The sequence below is a fragment of the Bos taurus genome, chromosome 7 (assembly GCF_002263795.3).
Source record: "Bos taurus isolate L1 Dominette 01449 registration number 42190680 breed Hereford chromosome 7, ARS-UCD2.0, whole genome shotgun sequence".
Taxonomy (NCBI): Eukaryota; Metazoa; Chordata; class Mammalia; order Artiodactyla; family Bovidae; genus Bos; species Bos taurus.
The window spans coordinates 53636332-53655852 of NC_037334.1; the positions used below are offsets into that span (position 1 = coordinate 53636332).

Genomic DNA, 19521 nt, shown 5'->3' on the forward strand with positions numbered 1-19521 from the left:
TCCAGGCCTAACTATTTTAAATATCCTGCTTTTTCCTCTATTTCATACAATACCTTGAACAGTTACCAGAAAGATTGGTCCAAATCAAGCCATATTCACTTCCCTCCTTGGTCCCCCTTATGTTCAAGGTCTGACTTGCACAAGATGTCGGATGGCCATCCAGAACCCCGTTTTGTAGCCATGATGATGTTAGCTACCTGGGACTTTTGGCTCAGATGGTAAAGAATCTGCCTTCAATGTGGGAGACTTGGGTTTGATCCCTGGGTGGGAAAGATCCCTTGGAGAAGGAAATGGCTACCCACTCCAGTATCCTTGCCTGGAAAATCCCATGGACAGAGGAGCCTGGCAGGCTACAGTCCATGGGATCACAAAGAGTCAAACACGACTGAAGTGACTTAGCACGCACACCTATATAAGTAGGTCACATTATTATAAGTCAGTCACATTATAGCTACAACAGAAACCCCTAAAGGGCAAGTCCTTTTGGGTAATCAAGAAAAATGTTTTTTTAACAGACTTCCTTTTGTAGAGCAGTTTTAGGTTCACAGCAAAAATATGGGGAAAGTATGAAATTTACCATGTGCCCCTCCCCTGCATGGCACAGTCTCCCCATTATTGTCACCCCCCACCAGCGAGGTACAGTTGTTATAAATGACGAACCTACACCAGCACATCGTGATCACCTAGGAAGACATTTTCTGTAGCTATTTTATTTTCTAGTCCATTCCTGTTCTGCGCCTTAAATACTGCCCGTTTGTCTCGCTGTGGGGGTAGGCAGAGTTGACTTTGCCGTCTGAGGAGCCCCGTCTTGGCCATGTTAACGCCCCACGGAGGTAAACATGAGACAGAGCTGCCTGGCGCACGACTCAGACCTCGGCCCTGAGCCCCAGCACCAAGTTGTTGCACTGGTGAGAGTTTGTCTCAAGAGTTTCCTCTGTAAATATTATTTCTCCAGGATGTCCAAGTTTCATAGCTCATTTTCACTGGATTTCTTTCTGGCTAAGTTGCTTAAACATATATCCTTCTACAAGCAGAGCTGGCAGGAAGGAGTAACACCCAGCGCGTTGCTCGCGTAGCTGACTAGGTGTCCAACTGCCTAGTGTGACTTCATTCCAGTTTTCCAAACCTACATCCTCCTGCAGCTGCTGCTGAGGGGTGGGAGGGAAGGAGAGCAAGTGGGAGAGGGGGGCTTACAAAGAGAGGGAGGGACTGGCCAACAGCCTTGGCGGAAGCAGCAGCCCTTCCCTCTTGGAGGGAGCAGGGGCCTCAGGGGAAGCCACGAGTCAGCATGTATGCATGTTCCGGGCATTACTTGCTGGGTGCTCCGCTCAGTGTGGGCAAGGTCTCCGCCTTCAGGGGCTTACACCTATTGAGGGTCAGATGACCCAGAGTAATCAAGCAGTACAATAGCAAAAACTCCACTTGTTTTCGAGCTAAAAGCAAACAAAAGTGCAACAACCAAAACCCTCTTTTTTCCCTCTCTCTATAATTGTTTTCTCTCTCAAAAGCAGAAAATAATGTACAGTGCGGGAAAAAAGCAAACTGCAAAAGAGTATTTATGGTAAATCCTTGATGAAAATTTTGTAAACAAAACAAACCAATGCACATAGCTTATGAATAGATAGGGAGTAAAAGATAAAAATGTGCACTTGATTCAGTCCAAATTCATAGCAGTGGCTGCTCTGGGGAGGATGAAAATGACTGAGACTGGGGAGGGGAGTGGAGGGAAATTGCCTTTCATCCTAACTCTTCGTTCCTTTCAAAAGACAATACTGAGGCAAGAACAGCCAGCAAGTTGGTAACAGTGGTTAACTTCGGGTAATGGGGCTGCCGATGGTTTTGTAGTGTTCTGGGTGAGGCTGGGTAGTTGATGTGAAAAGCCTGGTTTGTAGTTGGTGGGCAGACACTCAGTTTCTTGCTGCTGGTGCTCTGTGACCCAACACAGACTTGACCTCGGGGACCATCTAGACCTGAATGCAGGGATCTGCAAAAGATGTGTCATCTTGAGGGCAGACACACCTTTCCGACCCACTGGAAAAGACCCTGATTGAGGGCAGGAGGAGAGGGGGGCAGCAGAGGATGAGATGGTTGGATGGCATCACCAACTCAATGGACATGAGTTTGAGCAAAGTCCGGGAGATGGTGAAGGACACGGAAGCCTGATGTGCTGCAGTCTGTGGGGTCACAACTTAGTGACTGAACAACAATTTAAGGGCAGACAGGGAACCAGGAAAGCTGGTGAAGGGCCACTCAGGTCACACCTGCTCTGTTCAGTGTCTTCTTCCAGCACCTTCCAGCAGGTTAGCACCCAGGACACAGGGGTGGAGGGAGCGCCTCCTCTCTCCCATATGGGGAATTTAGGACTTGCTCTCTATGAGCTGGGTGGTCAGTGGCTCTGTAGCATCCCAAGGATGAAGGGGCAAGTACTTTTTGAAAAACAAGGCAAATCACTCAGCCCTCTGGGGAGTTACTGTTCCCCATCTCTGAAATATGGACAGTGACTTTTGACTTAGCAGAAGAAATGAAAAGCAATTTTTAAAAAAGGTACTCTAGTGATGGTTACAAGTTTCTTAGAAAAATTGAAACTTACAAAGCACTTTAAAAATGTGCTACAGAACGACTGGAAGCACTCGCCTGATGGACTAGTAACCATAGTGTCCCCGGTAGAATCCAGTCCTGCTCCTTGCCCAGGAATGCATTAAGGTGTGCTGGTTTGGGAATGGCCAATTTATCAAAAGTAAATGTCAAATAACTGAAATATACAGGATGACCTTTGCAACCCATGCTCCTGTCTCATCCTTTGGACCCTTCAGGGGTCTTTGCTTAGGGGAACCTAGGTAAGGGGGAGGAGAAGGCAATGGGGTCACGAAGAGTCAGTCAGCATTGGAGAAGGAAATGGCAACCCACTCCAGTGTTCTTGCCTGGAGAATCCAGGGACAGAGGAGCCTGGTGGGCTGCCATCTATGGGGTCGCACAGAGTTGGACACGACTGAAGCGACTTAGCAGCAGCAGCAGCAGGAAAGGGGGATGCCAGGAATCTGAGTGGGTATGCTGGTCCCTGTCTAGAGATCTTCCTTCTTTTCCTGAGGAATTATAAGCTGGTATCTCTGGTTTTCTCTTCTGTGCCTCAGAGCCTTCCGTTAGCTCTTCATAGTAGTTTAGTCAGTAAGACACATGATCCCTTACATTCCAAGGATAGAAAGAAGGAACAGGAGTTAGAACCTGCCAGTGCCAAGAGACATGAGCTTTGGGGCACCATGCTATTCTCTTCCTGTCCTTCCCTAGGAATTTTGAAAGGTAAGACTACAGCTGCTGCGTTCAGCAGGATGAATGCTGCGGAGGGAGGTCCTGCTTCTGCAGCACATTCCTCCATGGCCTTTAAGCCTGCTTTCCACCTCTGCTCTCCAGATAGAGGCCCAGAGAGATTACGTGCCTGGTTTATTCTGGGTTGGAGACTTCCCGTCCTTTGCCTTGTTTACCCAAAATGAGGTCAGCCTCATTCAGAACTTGGTGAGGTTGTTTTATGTCAGTGGCATTTATACTTAAAATGTAGCCACAAGCCGGGCACCGTAAAACATTAGAGAAAGACGGAGAAGAAATAAAATGGAGTTTGTGGGGGAAAAAAGTTACAGTGGTTTGGATACGTGTGTGTGTGTGTGTGTGTGTGTGTGTGTGTGTGTATGAAAAAGACTTTTCTTAGAATGTGTAAAGGTGTTTGCTTCTCCTCTAGGGTCTGAAAAAGGTGCCTGGAAAATTTTGATACAGTCCATGGACTGTGTGATATTTAAACAAAAAAATAGTCTATCTGGAAAAATCCCTCTTGTGTAAGCAGATAAAGAGCTGGTAGGGAGGAGAGGGTAGGAGGCCTTCGGCAGGGCGTGCCACCAGGGAGAGTGTGCCTGTCTGAAGACCAGTCACTCTCTCTGATGCCTGGCTCTGCCCACTGTGGTCACTTGAAGAGCACACCAATGCAGTGGGGAGCACAGTGGGTTCGCCGTCAGGTGGTGAGCCACAGCAGGATGGGGAATCTGGATCGCCCCCAGAACTGCGGGCAGGAGGGATTCACTAAAGGGAAGGAACCCTTTCTAAAGGGCTGCAAAGCAGGGTTCTGGGGACCAGTGAACTCCTCTAGTGCCTTTAGGATGTGGTTTGATTTATAAATATTTGATTGGCACACACTTTGCTCAGGAACATTTCCATTTGTGTGGTGAGTGGTGCCGGTAATCCTGCTCCCCATGAAGCCTCGTACGTGCTTGGGGAGGTGAGGGGTGCGTGCCACGGGAGGGGGCTGCATGTTTGGGATGCTTGTGAGCTTTTTCCTATCCTCCAGTTACTGCTCCAGAAATAGGTTATGGCCCCCTTAGACAGAGAGTGAACTCCCTCAAAAGGAGCGGAGTCAGGCACGGAGCTCCTTCTTGCTTTGCCCAAGACAGCTTGCTGTGCAGAGAGGCGAGACAGGGCAGGGCTTGCAGAGCTGCTGGTGCCTGGGTACAAGGTAACCACATGCCAGGCCTCAAGAGCTCCAAGCCCGGACAGTCCTGAGATGCTGAGATGCAGGGAGCTGGTGTAGCATTGGTTTAACTCAGCACACTCCAAAGATCAGATGGTGAGACGAGGAAGGCCCAGCAAGCCTCAGGATGCTGCTGCTGATAAACACCATGTTCCAGGCACTTATCATGTGCCTGGCAGGCTGTTAAAGACATTCACAAACTGTCATACTTAAAATTCCAACTTTCCTATGAGGCTGGGTACTGTTGCCATCCTTGTTTTTAAACTGAGGCATGTGGAGGAAAAGTAAGTTCCCTACAGGGAAGCTGACAGGGAGCCAGTAAACCGCAGTGATGTGTCCTGCATCTACTGGGCCCGAAGATGGGCTGTGTGAATCCAGTATGTTCATTTAATTAGTGTGTGGTGTGAAACCACGGCTGTGGTGTTGGTGTCAGGGGTGGAAGTGTACTATAAGCTGCTGCTGCTGCTAAGTCGCTTTGGTCGTGTCTGACTCTGTGCGACCCCATAGACGGCAGCCCACCAGGCTCCCCCATCCATGGGATTTTCCAGGCAAGAGTACTGGAGTGGGGTGCCATTGCCTTCTCCAAGTGTGCTATAAGAGAGCCTTAGTTTTGGAAGATGCAGCTGTGGGTCGGTGCCAAGTTTCCCAATTACTGGCTGTTGCCAGAGCGCAGTGTTCACAGAGTTAGTTCACAGGGCAGTTCATTATGAATGATAATTAATAACCTCATCAGGACCGTGGCTAAGAGGATATTAAATAGTCTAGTGCAATGCATGGCATATATTAGGTGCTTGATAGATATTTATGGAATATATTATTGAATTTGAATTTATTTGCTTCCAACACAGTTCATTCACTCATCAAATTAATATTTATTGGCCATGATCCTGACTGCCCAGCCATGTGCTTGACACACAGATTGCAGTGTTGAGCTGAAAGAGACGAAGTCCCATCATCAGGGAGCCCAGTGAGGCAGGAGACCATTAGATAATTGCACAAGGAAATGTGCAGTGTGACCCCTAGGAGGGCTGCCTCGATACACAAGGCGCTCCTCAAACAGTACATGTCTGAGGTGGAGCTGGTCCTCATTCCCTGCCCCTGTTCCTCCTCCAGGAGCTTCCCTCTCCTGGTGATGCGGCCACTTACCAGCCCCCCAAGCCACACCCTAGGAGTCAACAAAAATCTCACAATCTGCCCCCAGCGCCCCTTCTTGCAGTCCTCTCTGGTCCTGCCTGGCCTTCCTAGTGTGGCAAAGTAACAGATGTCCATAGTCTGCATTGCTAACTGCCTACAGCTGTGATTTGAGCCATTGTAAAGGGATAAACCAAAAACATCTTCTCTGTAGGCCAGGAATTCCCACCTGTGGAGACCTCTGACTCAGGTCTACCGGACAGTGGTCCATGCACATCCATCCATCCTGGGTTTATCCCACTCCAAGAAAGACCTTGCGTTAGGTTCTGGGAAACTTACTCTCCTGGAGGTAGGAAGGGAATACATTTTGCAGACTTCTCAGTTTTGTCCAGGGTAGATCAACTGGTTGGGGACAAAGAGAAGCTGTGAAAGGAAAGCTGTTTTTTTTTTTTGTTTGTTTGTTTGTTTGTTTGTTTTGCTTTATAGTACTGGAAGGCGTATAGTTCCATTTTGCATGGTTTATGTAGATTTATTTAAATATTTGATTGGCTTTTAGAAATACTCTCCCTGGAGGAAGTTTTAGAGTGTGGTTATCCACATATCTTCATGCTCTCTAGTCATGCTCAAACTAATGATCAAGGAAGACAAACCACTGTGCTAACCACCCAGGGATCATCCACTCCGTGCTTGCCCAGGTTAATTGTTTCTGAAGAACCTTAAAATTCAGAAAGATTGTGGCAGTACCACCACTGGGCAGAAGAGGGCGACAGAGCCACATTTAGTGGGTGCATCCATGGCAAGGAGTCAGTCCTTTTGGCTACAGGGTCTCATGAGTTTTCAGCTTTGTCAGACACACAAGGCAGTGTTGTTTTCCCATTGCACAGGTGAGGAAACTGAGCCTCAGTATTTCCCCACTAGTTGAGATAACTGGGAACACTGGAGAGTTTCACATTTTTGTAGAGGAGAAGATGGTGGGAAGGGTCTGGGGGCTGGGAGACTTACCTCCTTTTGCAGAGCACTTTATGCCAAATGGAGAGAATGATAATGGTCGTGTGCTGATCCAGTTAGAAAGCGGCAGCACAGGAATATGACCTCAAGGTTTCTGACTCTAAATCTAGGCCTCCTGACTGCAGGGGGTACATGGATTACCTGGGTGTCCTGGCACTGACAGGTAGGGCATGGATTTTGGCCTACTCAGCCTGCTTTGCTTTCTGTCCTCCTTGGCCCTTGTTCTTAGTTGTAGACTAAGTAAATAGGCCAACACAGCAACTCTGAATGTTGCCAGAGAGGCCTTGAATCCAAACCTGAATCCGAACCCTCGGCTTCCTGGGGGGCAGTGTTCCTGAAGAGAAGGGCCTAGGGAGGGCCCTTAAGTGCTACACAGTGTCCATGTGCTGTGCTGAGTGCCTGGAAATGTTGGCGGTGGTAGTGATGGCGACAGTGGGGACGACAGTGGCAGCATGAACCGACCTATGGGGAACTGTTACTCTCGGGCAAGAGACTGTGCCGAGAATTCTCACTACATTGTCTCACGTAATCCGCCCAAGAAACTTGGGAGGCAAGTAATATTGCTCTTCTTTTACAGTTGAGAAAAGTAAGGCCGGAACAGTTACATAACTAGCCTGAGTTCACTTGGGAAGTAATTAATCCACCATCACTCTTGTGTCGACCTCCTCACACACGCTCCTGTGCTACTGTATGCTGCCCTCCAGGGCTTCTGACATCTCAGGGCAGGCAGCTGAATTTGCAGCACTATGCAGAAGTTGTCCCACATTCTGTACCCAGAGTGCAGACTATAATGTTAACAGTGAAGTCACATGCCCTTTGTACAGAAATTCTAGTACTTGGAATTGTAATTGTAGCCTCCTGTGACCCCAGAATTTAAGGTTTCACAGAAGAGCCAGCTTAACCCCATAGAACACATCACTAAGGTTGTCTTTTCCTCTGGGATGCGGAAGACCAGAGAACATTCTCGTTGATTCAAAAAACTGATAAGACTGACTGCTGCTGCTGCTGCTAAGTCGCCTCAGTCGTGTCCGACTCTATGCAACCCCATAGACAGCAGCCCACAAGGCTCCCCCGTCCCTGGGATTCAGGCAAGAGCACTGGAGTGGGTTGCCATTTCCTTCTCCAACGATAAGACTTAATAGAAATGTTTAAAACCTTCTAGAAATGACAGCTTGTTCCGTTTGTGTTATATGAGGCAGATCACACAAAATGTGTAGCTTGCCTGATACAACACAACAGATTGAAGTCTAAGTCCATTTATTTGCAGTGAACATTGCTCGTGTATATGTTTGACATACTCAGTAGTCTTTTTTTTGCTATACTCTGGCACGTATTTTTCATCAATTATAGGCATTCAGAAGTCCATCTGAAGACAAGCCATTAAAACTAAGCTGACCCTGCAGCAGTCAGCCCCAAACTTCCTGCTTCTCATTGCAAGGGTCTGCTTGGTGGGTGAGAGGGAAGGGACAGTGCCACCTGGTTGGTAAATGCTAGCTCCCGCCCCCATCATCTGTGCTTCTGTGGATGGAGAGTGAGCACCACTGGGGTGACCGTTTGTGCTTAGCGCCTGCAACCTTTGGTGTGTGTGCAGACATGCTAAGTTGCCGCAGTTGTGTCCAGCTCTTTGCGACCCTATGGGCCATAGCCTGCCAGGCTCCTCTGTCCATGGGATTTTCCAGGCAAGAATACTAGAGGGGTTGCCATGCCCTCCTCCAGGGGATCTTTCCAAGCCAGGGATCAAACCCATGTCTCTTGAGTCTCCTGCATTTTCAGGTGAGTTCTTTACCGCAAGTACCACCTGGGCAGCCTTAACCTTTGGTGTAAATCAAATCAATAATAAAGACTACCATCACATCAAAGCAGTGTTCCATATCTCATTTTAAAGCCATCCTGCACAACCTTAAATTCTACCTGTGCTATTCTGTGTCTCCTGATTTCATCCATACTTTCCTTCCCTTGGTTCATGACACATTTGACCCCTCAGACCCTCTGAACAGGGACCAGATCTGACTTTTGGCTCCACTCCAACATCTAATGATTTGGTGGGGCTCAGGGAATCCCCAGTGACATCACAGTAGAACCCAGACACCTCATATCAAACATACACACCACTGCCAGAAATACTAAAGCAGAAGGGAGAGATTTTTGTTCTTAGATAGTCAAGGAGAGTCTTTTCTCAAAAGTCATACCGCCATTTATCAACACCATCTGAGAGCAGCGCTGGCAGGAAAGCCCAGAAGAGATAGTCAGCCTTTGGCTCAAATCGCTCCTACTCTCCTGTTTCTATAAGGTCTGGAGAATGACTTTACCCCTCGCAGTTACCGCAGCCACGTCTGCATGATACGCAGAGCAAGAGCAGCATAATTAATGATGTGTAAGACTACGATTGTGAACTAGGATTTCACAAATCAAGCCCAGTGGAAATACAACCTGGAGAATCGGTTAACTTGAAATTGAGCCCTTGTCTGTTGGGAGTTTATTGCCCCTGCCCCGTGTGGCCCTTCCCGTCATGGAGTGAGAAGGGCCCTGACTGGCCCTGGGGACCAGGCCTCTCGCTGCTTACAGGAATCTGGAACAGTTGAACATTGGCAGCCTGTCTGATCTCACAGCAGATATGTTAGGTCAACAGAGAAGTCCTCTTAAACTCTTGAAATCAGACTCCTTTAGGCAGGCTGTTGCCCTCACAACTCCCCCTTCTCCACACCCAGACCCTCTGTACCTTGTTACCTCTGCGTCTGAGTGTGTCATGTCTGAAGAGAACCTTGGAGAAGGGGGTACAGCCCTTAGCTATTCTCCCTATTCTCCCTTCTCCTGTCCCTGAGTAAGGAAGATACCAGAAATGTGAGATGGGTGCTTACTGTGCTGGTCGCTCCTGTCCTTCGTCCCATCCACTGTGCCATCTGGGAGGATTCTCAGGAAGTAGCCCCCGTTGCTGCAGTAGAGGAGCTTGGGCTTCTTGTAATTGCCTAGAGGCAGGTTAAACTTCTCAGTCAGGGCCGTGAAGGTCGTGGTTTCTCCTTCAGCCATGGCTCAGCAGCTGCTGGTTGTGGCTGTTTCAAGGCTGTAAGAAATGAAACAACACTGTAGGATGTTCTTCCAGCGAAGGTGCTGTGTGCACTTTCAAGAAGGCAAGGAGAGCCTCAGGGCACCGGCTCCTGGGTGGGCGGAAACCACAGACTGCCCAGGTGCTGCCCACAGTAAACGGGCCTGCGCAGTGGCCAGTGGTTAAGGAGGGATGGTCCCCAGCAGGGGAGGGATTTTCAGTCATTTCCCACTTACCAACTGGACACAGCTTTGGACCAGGCTGTGCGTTTTTTGGAATATCAAATTTGATCATTTTGGCGGATGGAAAAAAAAATAATGTTTTGGTCCCTCCTTCTGATCCACACACATCCTCAAATTAAACACTGAAGTTGCACTAAAATAACACTCAGGGTCTGGCTGAAACCCACAAAAGCCAAGAGGCCGGCACCGAGGTTGTGCCCTCCACCTCCCACTGTTTTGCCCAGGTGCTGAGGCCTGTGTACAGAGATAGCCCAGGGAGCCTGGGCACGCGAGACCCGTGGGGGAAGGGGTGGGGTGGGGTGGGGTGGAGTGGAGTGTTTCCGAGCTAGCCAACAGTTAATGTGTAAAGGAAAATTATGGGTTTGCTGGTGGGAACGGAACCAGAAGTGGAGAAGTAGGCACGTGGAGGTGTTAGGTGGGGTTTTTAAAGGGCCATCACTGTGCCAAAGGAAATTTTATGGGGTGGAGTATTTTGAAGGTTCTGCTGGCTGTTGCCTGCGTCCACAGCTTCCTGTACATCCTCAGATCACACAGGGAAGACAGTAGTCTATCCCTGGTACAAAGACTACCTTCACCCTAATTACTTCCTAATGAGAAGTCTTATGACACAGAAACCATTGTATGACCTTCTATGACCCTCTAATGCTATGCATACCCACTGTACACAAATTATATTATCAGAAACGCACATATGTATAAATGCATTAGTGGACCCACTGTACACAAATTTATATTATCAGTGTACAAATAGATTAGTGGACACACTCTACACAAGTTCGTATTACCAGTGTACAAACGCATCTGTGGCTCTCTACGAACTAAAAAGCAAGGCCGATAAACTTCAGTATTTTAAAATATCTACTTGCTCCACCATGTAGAAGACTGGATCGGTGCTCACTACAAGGACTGCACAAGAAAGGTGAAGAAGAGACCAGAAGACCACCATGGGAATTTCATCTTATAAGAGTGAGTAGATGCCAATTGTACACATTGATTATCAAGTGGCTTTACAATACTAGTGATCATCAGCATCATCATTAACATATTATAGGCTAGGAGTTAACTTATGTCATTGAGGCAGACACTGATATTATCCTCAATCTTTTTATAAAGTGAAACCAAAGCTTATAGCTGCTCATGGCCTGTCTCAACAGCTAGTAAGTGAGCCTCTAAAGGGGTCTGTTGAAAGAAAGCCCCAGCCTGCCCTTCATTACCATGACAGTATTAAGTGACTTCAGTGATAGCACAGTATTATTAGCAGAAGGGGGGGTTTTACTCATAGCCTGGCACCTACCTCTGCCCCCATGACCTGATCATTCATTGTTACTCATCTGTAACCCAGGTATTGGCTGTCCCCACCAACAGCCTCCACTTTTGCCCCCATGCATGTTATCATTCCCTGGAGAACCCATGTCACCAGGCGTTAGGAGCCCTGTGAACTTAACAGAAGGCCAGCCAGTCTCCTACATTCCTCACACTCCCCTTCCAGCCATCCGGCTATCCCTGGAGTGGCTTCAGGGAGCTGCTTGCATAGAAGGTAATTCCAACAGAAATCAAGACAGCAATTTGGGTGATTTGTCCTGGTGACTTTGGAATTAGAGTTCATGTTAGAAGCCTCCATGTGTTCCTCTGCTCCGGGCATTTTAATGTGTCTGGTACATCTCTTCCAATCTGCAGCCACACGGGCTATGGTTTGAAGTCCCTCCAAGGATCCTCAGAGTTTTGCATACACCATGTAAACTGTCTTTAAAGTCAGACCACCTCCAAATGTCTCCTTCACATAAGGCAAAACTTTGTCTGGTCCTTTTCACATAGTACCATAACAGATGGAAAATTAATTTCATATACATCAGTTCCACAGGGCGGATGGCAGAGTTCACCTTGCACAGCTCTTTGCATTCTCTTCCCAAAACCTCACTCTCTTTTCCAAAACCCTCTCTATCCACAAGGCTCCGAGTGTCTGTGCCCACCTCTGTCTCTGTACTCATCCCTGTTTCTTCCCAACCTCTCAATGTCCCTCTTCCTCCTCTTCCCCATTCCACACAATTCTGGAATCCCCTCTGATGTAAAGCAATTCAGTGTTTCCAAACATGGGCATTTTCACCCATTACCTGTCATCAGCATACAACACTGACCAGATCCTTGTTCCTTAAATTATAGCTAAGAGATAATCCATACTTTTTGTTCTATTAGTCTTCTTTTCAAGCACCTAGTACTTAATTAGGTACAGGAGACAATAACTATATACTAGTGGTGGCCATTTCACTATACTCATTTGTATTCTCCATCTTAGACAGACAGAATTTTGTTTCTTGTTGTCCCTGGATTTTCTCAAAGGGAGGTCCCCATGAGCCCTGGTCATGCAGCAGTTGCTGTGGTGAGGATGGTCTCCGTTCTAGATCTGGCACCCATTAGGAGTCTCCATTAAGTTGGTTTCTAAGTGTTGCATATGAATTTGGCTCTACTCATTTACATTGTTGCTTCCATCCCATTGGGATGAAGGGAACATATGCACCAAAAGTCTGGCCAAGGTTGGAGGCATCAGTTCTGGCCAAGATTTCTACTTATCCTCTCACATTCATGTGTGTGTTAAGCCATGAAGCCTGGGCTTTATCACTGCAACTCTCTCCAGATAGGACCTCTGCCAGAGGCCAGGCACCCCTTCCCTCTGGTTTGCATTGCGGCCTGGGGTTATACAAGCCCCCGCCTCTGCTCTGTGCCTGCTCCACCCAGTAAGAGGTGCAGTGACAGTGTGGCTGCATTGACTTAAGATTGTTCCCATCACCCTTCAGTTCAAATCCATACCTGAAATCTGAAGATGATATGCTGATGCCTGAAAATAAGCCTTGAGTTCAATGTGAATTTGGTAGACTGTGACAGTGGCATTTATGAATCAGCTGTAAAACATACAAAAACGAAATATTTTTTCAAAAATGAAACTCCAGAGGCACAAAATGCCCCTCCTCTTTTTGTTTTGTTTACAGTTTACTTGTATTTTTAGTAGTGGTTGGTCCAAAGTTCCTTGCCAATCCAGTAAGTGTTAAAGGGACAGGCATGAAGAAAGTATATGATGTGATAAAACCATTAGGCAGCAGCCTTACCAGACCCTTGGGGATTTTCACAAATTGCTCTAATAAATGAATCCATTAACTATGTGAAATCAGGCATAGAGCATAATGGAAATTTATAAGCCCTGCTCCTGGTTACTGTAATCTTTTTGTTGGCTGTCAGGGAAGGGAGTTATCTCTGGGTATGTTGGGAGATAGAAAAGACCAAGCCCAGTGGTCTTTTGTCATGTGCTTGGCCCAGCCCTCTGGGATTTGGGGCCCTGGGGAGATTTTATTGACTTCCCAGTGACAACCAAAGTGAGGAGAACACCAAGCCTATTGGAACATTCATATTAAGTTTGACATATTTTGTTAGCTGTAGCCTCTGGAAGAGAACCTGAGCTCTGACACATGAATAGGATGTTAAGTATATGCTCTTACCCAGGAATACAGTAGTCACTTTTCAGTGTGAGAGAGTAAGGAACACTGTACAGCTCTACAGTTGTCTCTGGGAGCTCAAATTGTCTCTGGGAGCCTGGGCGAGTCATTAACTTCTTCCAAGATGTTTCCTCTAATAATCCCCACCCTGCTGCCTACCTCAGATTTAACCCTTCAGCTGTCTGAAGGGTTAAATGAGCATAGTATTCATAACACTACTTAGAAAGTTTACAAGTGTGACCTGACCTGTAGGAGAGAGGGGTAAGTGGTTATGTTGAACTGGTCAAAGCCTAATGTGTTCTAGGTCAGCTGCAACTGAATGCTTAATTTAAAGTAATTTTTTCAGAGAGGCGGCCCTAAGATGGTGGAGGAATAGGATGGGGAGACCACTTTCTCCCCCACAAATTCATCAAAAGAACATTTGAATGTTGAGTAAATTCCACAAAACAACTTCTGAATGCCAGCAGAGGACATCAGGCACCCAGAAAAGCAGCCCATTGTCTTCGAAAGGAGGTAGGAAAAAATATAAAAGACAAAAAGAGAGACAAAAGAGGTAGTGATGGAGCTCCATCCCGGGAAGGGAGTCTTAAAAAAGAGAGAAGTTTCCAAACACCAGGAAACACTCTGACTGGTGAGTCTGTGGTGAGCCTTGGAACCTCAGAGGGCAACATAACCGGGAGGAAAAATAAATAAATAATTAAAACCCACATATTATGTGCCAGCGTAACTCCCGGTGGAGAAGCAGTGCAGACGCCTGCATCCGCCACTAGCAAGCAGGGGCTGGGCAGGGGAGGTGTGGGCTACATTGCTTAGAGTAAGGACCTGGCCTGAATGCTCCGAGGGCAATCTGAGGGAAATAACTTGAGATAGCAAACCAGACTGTGGGATAGCTACCCCGCAAAAAGCCCTAACTTAAGACACCACCAGGCCCGCTCACAGATCAAAGGACTGACTGGAGCTAGCCAGCTTCGGACCAGCCCATCCCCCGCCGGAGACAGGCAGTCAAGGGCAGCCAGAGCCGGAAGGGGGCAATCCTGGCCCCAGAGAGGCATTATCTACCAAACTGCAAGCAGGTTCATTGCTAACCAAGACTTCTTGGGATTCTGGACAGTCAACATCTGCCTGAGAAGGTGTGCTGGTTGTACACCCAGAAAACCGAGCGGCAGGGATGGGGGAGGCGATAAGTCTCAGCCACCGTGCTCGCCAAACACCTGGTCGCCTGAGCTGCTCGGACCTGGAAAGGGCACGAAACGCAGGCCCAACCGAGTCTGTGTCTTTGAGGAGTACCCGAGTACCTGAACCTGAGCGGCTTAGACCTGGGAAGTGCATACAACCCAGGGCCGGCCTCAGACAGTTCCCGGCAGAGCAACCTAGAGCCTGAGCAGTGTAGACAGGGTAAGCACACACACTGTGAACGGGGGCAAACCCAATGCGGCTGAGTCACTGCGAGCACTCCCCACACACGCCAGTGTTATTTGTTTACAGTGTTCCTTCCTCCCCAGAGCACAACTGAACAAGTGACCCTAAAAAAGTGTCCACCACCACCCCCTTGTGTCAGGGCAGAAATTAGACACTGACAAGACCAGCAAACACAAGAAGCTAAAACAGAGGGAACTGCCTTGGAAGTAACAGGTGCAATAGATTAAAACCCTGTAGTTAGCACCGACTACATAGGAAGGGGCCTATAGATCTTGAGAAGTATAAACTGAATCAAGGAACTATCTGAAAATGAACTGACCCCACACTGTCCACAACAACACCAGAGAAAATCCTAGATATATTTTTACTATTATCATTCTTTAAAAAAATTTTTTTTTTAAATTTTTCAGTCCTCTCTTACTCCTTTAATTTTCATTTTTATAACCTACTATTACTTTGCAAAAAAAGACCCTACTTTTTAAAGCAAACTTCATATATATATATATATATATATTTATAATTTTTGTGACTTTGTTTTTTTTTTTCTTTAATATTGTATTTTTGAGAATCCAACCTCTACTCTGGATTTTTAATCTTAGCTTTTTGGTATTTGTTATCAACTTTGTACCTTTAAGAACCCAATCTTCAGTACCCATTTTTACTTGGGAGCAAGATTACTGACTTGACTGCTCTCTCCCCCTTTGGACTCTCCTTTTTATCCACCAGGTCGCCTCTATCTGCCCCCTCCCCCTTCTCTTCTCTACCCAACTCTGTGAATCTCTTTGTGTGTTCCGGACTTTGGAGAACACTTAGGGAACTGATTACTGGCTGGATCTGGCTCGCTCCTTTTGATTCCCCCCTTTATCCTCCTGGCCACCTCTGTCTCCTTCCTCCCTCTTCTCTTCTCTGTATAACTACATGAACATCTGAGCGGTCCAGACTGTGGAGAGCACATAAGCAAGTGATTACTGGCCAGCTTGCTCTCTCCTCTTTTGATTCCCCCTCTTCTCCTCCTGGTCACCTCTAACTCCCTCCTCCCTCTTCTCTTCTCCATGTAACTCTGTGAACCTCTCTGCGTGTCCCTCACTGTGGAGAAACTTTTCATCTTTAACCTAGATGTTTTATCATTGGTGCTGTATAGATGGAGAAGTCTTGAGGCTACTGTAAGAATAAGACTGAAAACCAGAGGCAGGAAGCTTAAGTCCAAATCCTGAGAACACCAGAGAACTCCTGATTCCAGGGAACATTAATTGACAGGAGCTCATCAAACGCCTCCATACCTACACTGAAACCAAGCACCACCAAGAGCCAACAAGTTCCAGAGCAAGACATACCATGCAAATTCTCCAGCAACATAGGAACACAGCCCTGAGCTACAATATACAGGCTGCCCAAAGTCACTCCAAACCCATTGACATCTCATAACTCATTACTGGACACTTCATTGCACTCCAGAGAGAAGAAATCCAGCTCCACCCACCAGAACACTGACACAAGCTTCCCTAACCAGGAAACCTTGACAAGCCATGCATCCAACCCCACCCACAGCGAGGAAACTCCACAATAAAGAGAACTCCACAAACTGCCAGAATACAGAAAGGCCACCCCAACACAGCAATACAAGCAAGATGAAGAGGCAGAAAAATACCTGGCAGGTAAAGGAACAGGATAAATGCCCACTAAACCAAACAAAAGAGGAAGAGTTAGGGAATCTGATGAAGAATGCCAAATAATGGTAATGAAAATGATCCAAAATCTTGAAAACAAAATGGAATTACAGATAAATAGCCTGGAGACAAGGATTGAGAAGATGCAAGAAAGGTTTAACAAGGACCTAGAAGAAATAAAAAAGAGTCAATATATAATGAATAATGCAATAAATGAGATCAAAAACACTCTGGAGGGAACCAACAGTAGAATAACGGAGGCAGAAGATAGGATAAGTGAGGTAGAAAATAGAATGGTAGAAATAAATGAAACAGAGAGGAAAAAAGAAAAACAAATTAAAAGAAATGAGGATAATCTCAGAGACCTCTGGGATAATGATAAATGCCCCAACATTCGAATCATAGGAGTCCCAGAAGAAGACAAAAAGAAAGACCATGAGAAAATACTTGAGGAGATAATAGTTGAAAACTTCCCTAAAATAGGGAAGGAAATAATCACCCAAGTCCAAGAAACCCAGAGAGTCCCAAACAGGATAAACCCAAGGCGAAACACCCCAAGACACATATTAATCGAATTAACAAAGATCAAACACAAAGAACAAATATTAAAAGCAGCAAGGGAAAAACAACAAATAACACACAAGGGGATTCCCATAAGGATAACAGCTGATCTTTCAATAGAAACTCTTCAGGCCAGGAGGGAATGGCAGGACATACTTCAAGTGATGAAAGAAAATAACCTACAGCCCAGATTGCTGTACCCAGCAAGGATCTCATTCAAATATGAAGGAGAAATCAAAAGCTTTACGGACAAGCAAAAGCTGAGAGAATTCAGCACCACCAAACCAGGTCTCCAACAAATGCTAAAGGATCTTCTCTAGACAGGAAACACAGAAAGGGTGTATAAACTTGAACCCAAAACAATAAAGTAAATGGCAACGGGATCGTACTTACCAATAATTATCTTAAACATAAATGGGTTGAATGCCCCAACTAAAAGACAAAGACTGGCTGAATGGAGACAAAAACAAGACCCCTATATATGTTGCCTACAAGAGACCCACTAGAAACAAGGGACACATACAGACTGAAAGTGAAGGGCTGGAAAAAGATATTCCACGCAAACAGAGATCAAAAGGAAGCAGGAGTAGCAATACTCATATCAGATAAAATAGACTTTAGAACAAAGGCTGTGAAAAGAGACAAAGAAGGACACTACATAATGATCAAAGGGTCAATCCAAGAAGAAGATATAACAATTATAAATATATATGCACCCAACATAGGAGCACTGCAATATGTAAGACAAATGCTAACAAGTATGAAAGGGGAAATTAACAATAACACAATAATAGTGGGAGACTTTAATACCCCGCTCACACCTATGGATAGATCAACTAAACAGAAAATTAACAAGGAAACACAAACTTTAAATGATACAATAGACCAGTTAGACCTAATTGATATCTATAGGACATTTCACCCCAATGCAATGAATTTCACCTTTTTCTCAAGCGCACATGGAACCTTCCCCAGGATAGATCACATCCTGGGCCATAAATCTAGCCTTGGTAAATTCAAAAAAATTGAAATCATTCCAACCATCTTTTCTTGACTACAATGCAGTAAGATTAGATGTCAATTACAGGAGAAAAACTATTAAAAATTCCAACATATGGAGGCTGAACAACACGCTGCTAAATAACCAACAAATCACAGAAGAAATAAATCAAAATATGCATGGAAATGAATGAAAATGAGAACACAACACCCCAAAATCCGTGGGACACTGTAAAAGCAGTGCTAAGGGGAAGGTTCATAGCAATACAGGCATACCTCAAGAAACAAGAAAAAAGTCAAATAAATAACCTAACTCTACACCTAAAGCAACTAGAAAAGGAAGAAATGAAGAACCCCAGGGTTACCAGAAGGAACGAAATCTTAAAAATTAGGGCAGAAATAAATGCAAAAGAAACCAAAGAGACCATAGCAAAAATCAACAAAGCCAAAACCTGGTTCTTTGAGAGGATAAATAAAATTGGCAAACCATTAGCCAGACTCATCAAGAAGCAAAGGGAGAAAAATCAAATCAATAAAATTAGAAATGAAAAAGGAGAGATCACAATAGACAACACAGAAATACAAAGGATCATAAGAGACTACTATCAACAATAATATGCCAATAAAATGGACAACTTGGAAGAAATAGACAAATTCTTAGAAAAGTACAACTTTCCAAAACTGAACCAGGAAGAAATAGAAAATCTTAACAGACCTATCACAAGCACGGAAATTGAAACTGTAATCAGAAATCTTCCAGTAAACAAAAGCCCAGGTCCAGACGGCTTCAGAGCTGAATTCTACCAAAAATTTAGAGAAGAGCTAACACCTATCCTACTCAAACTCTTCCAGAAAATTTCAGAGGAAGGTAAACTTCCAAACTCATTCTATGAGGCCACCATCACCCTAATACCAAAACCTGACAGAGATGCCACAAGAAAAGAAAACTACAGGCCAATATCACTGATGAACATAGATGGAAAAATCCTTAACAAAATTCTAATGATCAGAATCCAACAGCACATTAAAAAGGTCATACATCATGACCAAGTGGGCTTTATCTCAGGGATGCAAGGATTCTTCAATATCCGCAAATCAATCAATGTAATACACCACATTAACAAATTGAAAAATAAAAGCCATATGATTATCTCAATAGATGCAGAGAAAGCCTTTGACAAAATTCAACATCCATTTATGATAAAAACCCTCCAGAAAGCAGGAAGAGAAGGAACATACCTCAACATTATAAAAGCTATCTATGACAAACCCACAGCAAACATTATCCTCAATGGTGAAAAATTGAAAGCATTTCCCCTAAAGTCAGGAACAAGACAAGAGTGCCCACTCTCACCACTAGTATTCAACTTAGTTTTGGAAGTTTTGGCCACAGCAATCAGAGCAGAAAAAGAAATAAAAGGAATCCAAATTGGAAAAGAAGAAGTAAAACTCTCAC

At 45.5% G+C, this 19521-nt stretch overlaps 2 protein-coding genes and 1 non-coding gene across 13 annotated transcripts in view; 1 reads left to right on the forward strand and 2 right to left on the reverse strand.

Moving 5' to 3' along the window:
• The window catches only part of LOC100847454 (uncharacterized), a 341605-nt gene that overhangs the window by 285080 nt on the left and 37004 nt on the right, over nucleotides 1-19521 (forward strand). Inside the window, exon 9 of one of the 2 annotated variants that reach the window (XR_807886.4) lies at nucleotides 10813-10900. Coding sequence is in view for 1 of the 2 variants with exons in the window: in XM_010807410.4 (XP_010805712.1) it covers nucleotides 129-178 (50 nt within the window). In the remaining variant the exon portion in view is untranslated. Of the gene's footprint in view, nucleotides 1-128; nucleotides 9509-10812; nucleotides 10901-19521 lie in introns of those variants that run through there. The other variant, XM_010807410.4, reaches the window with a different exon arrangement.
• The window catches only part of FGF1 (fibroblast growth factor 1), a 107039-nt gene that overhangs the window by 14064 nt on the left and 73454 nt on the right, over nucleotides 1-19521 (reverse strand). For 9 of the 10 annotated variants that reach the window (XM_015472279.3, XM_015472275.3, XM_015472276.3 and 6 more), the window contains one exon: nucleotides 9508-9710. In XM_015472279.3, coding sequence (XP_015327765.1) covers nucleotides 9508-9676 — 169 coding nt within the window. In that variant the 5' untranslated portion in view covers nucleotides 9677-9710. Of the gene's footprint in view, nucleotides 1-9507; nucleotides 9711-12739; nucleotides 12832-19521 lie in introns of those variants that run through there. The other variant, XM_015472277.3, reaches the window with a different exon arrangement.
• MIR2460 (microRNA mir-2460) lies at nucleotides 4463-4530 on the reverse strand. The gene has a single exon (NR_031217.1). It is a non-coding gene; the product is annotated as a microRNA mir-2460 (primary transcript).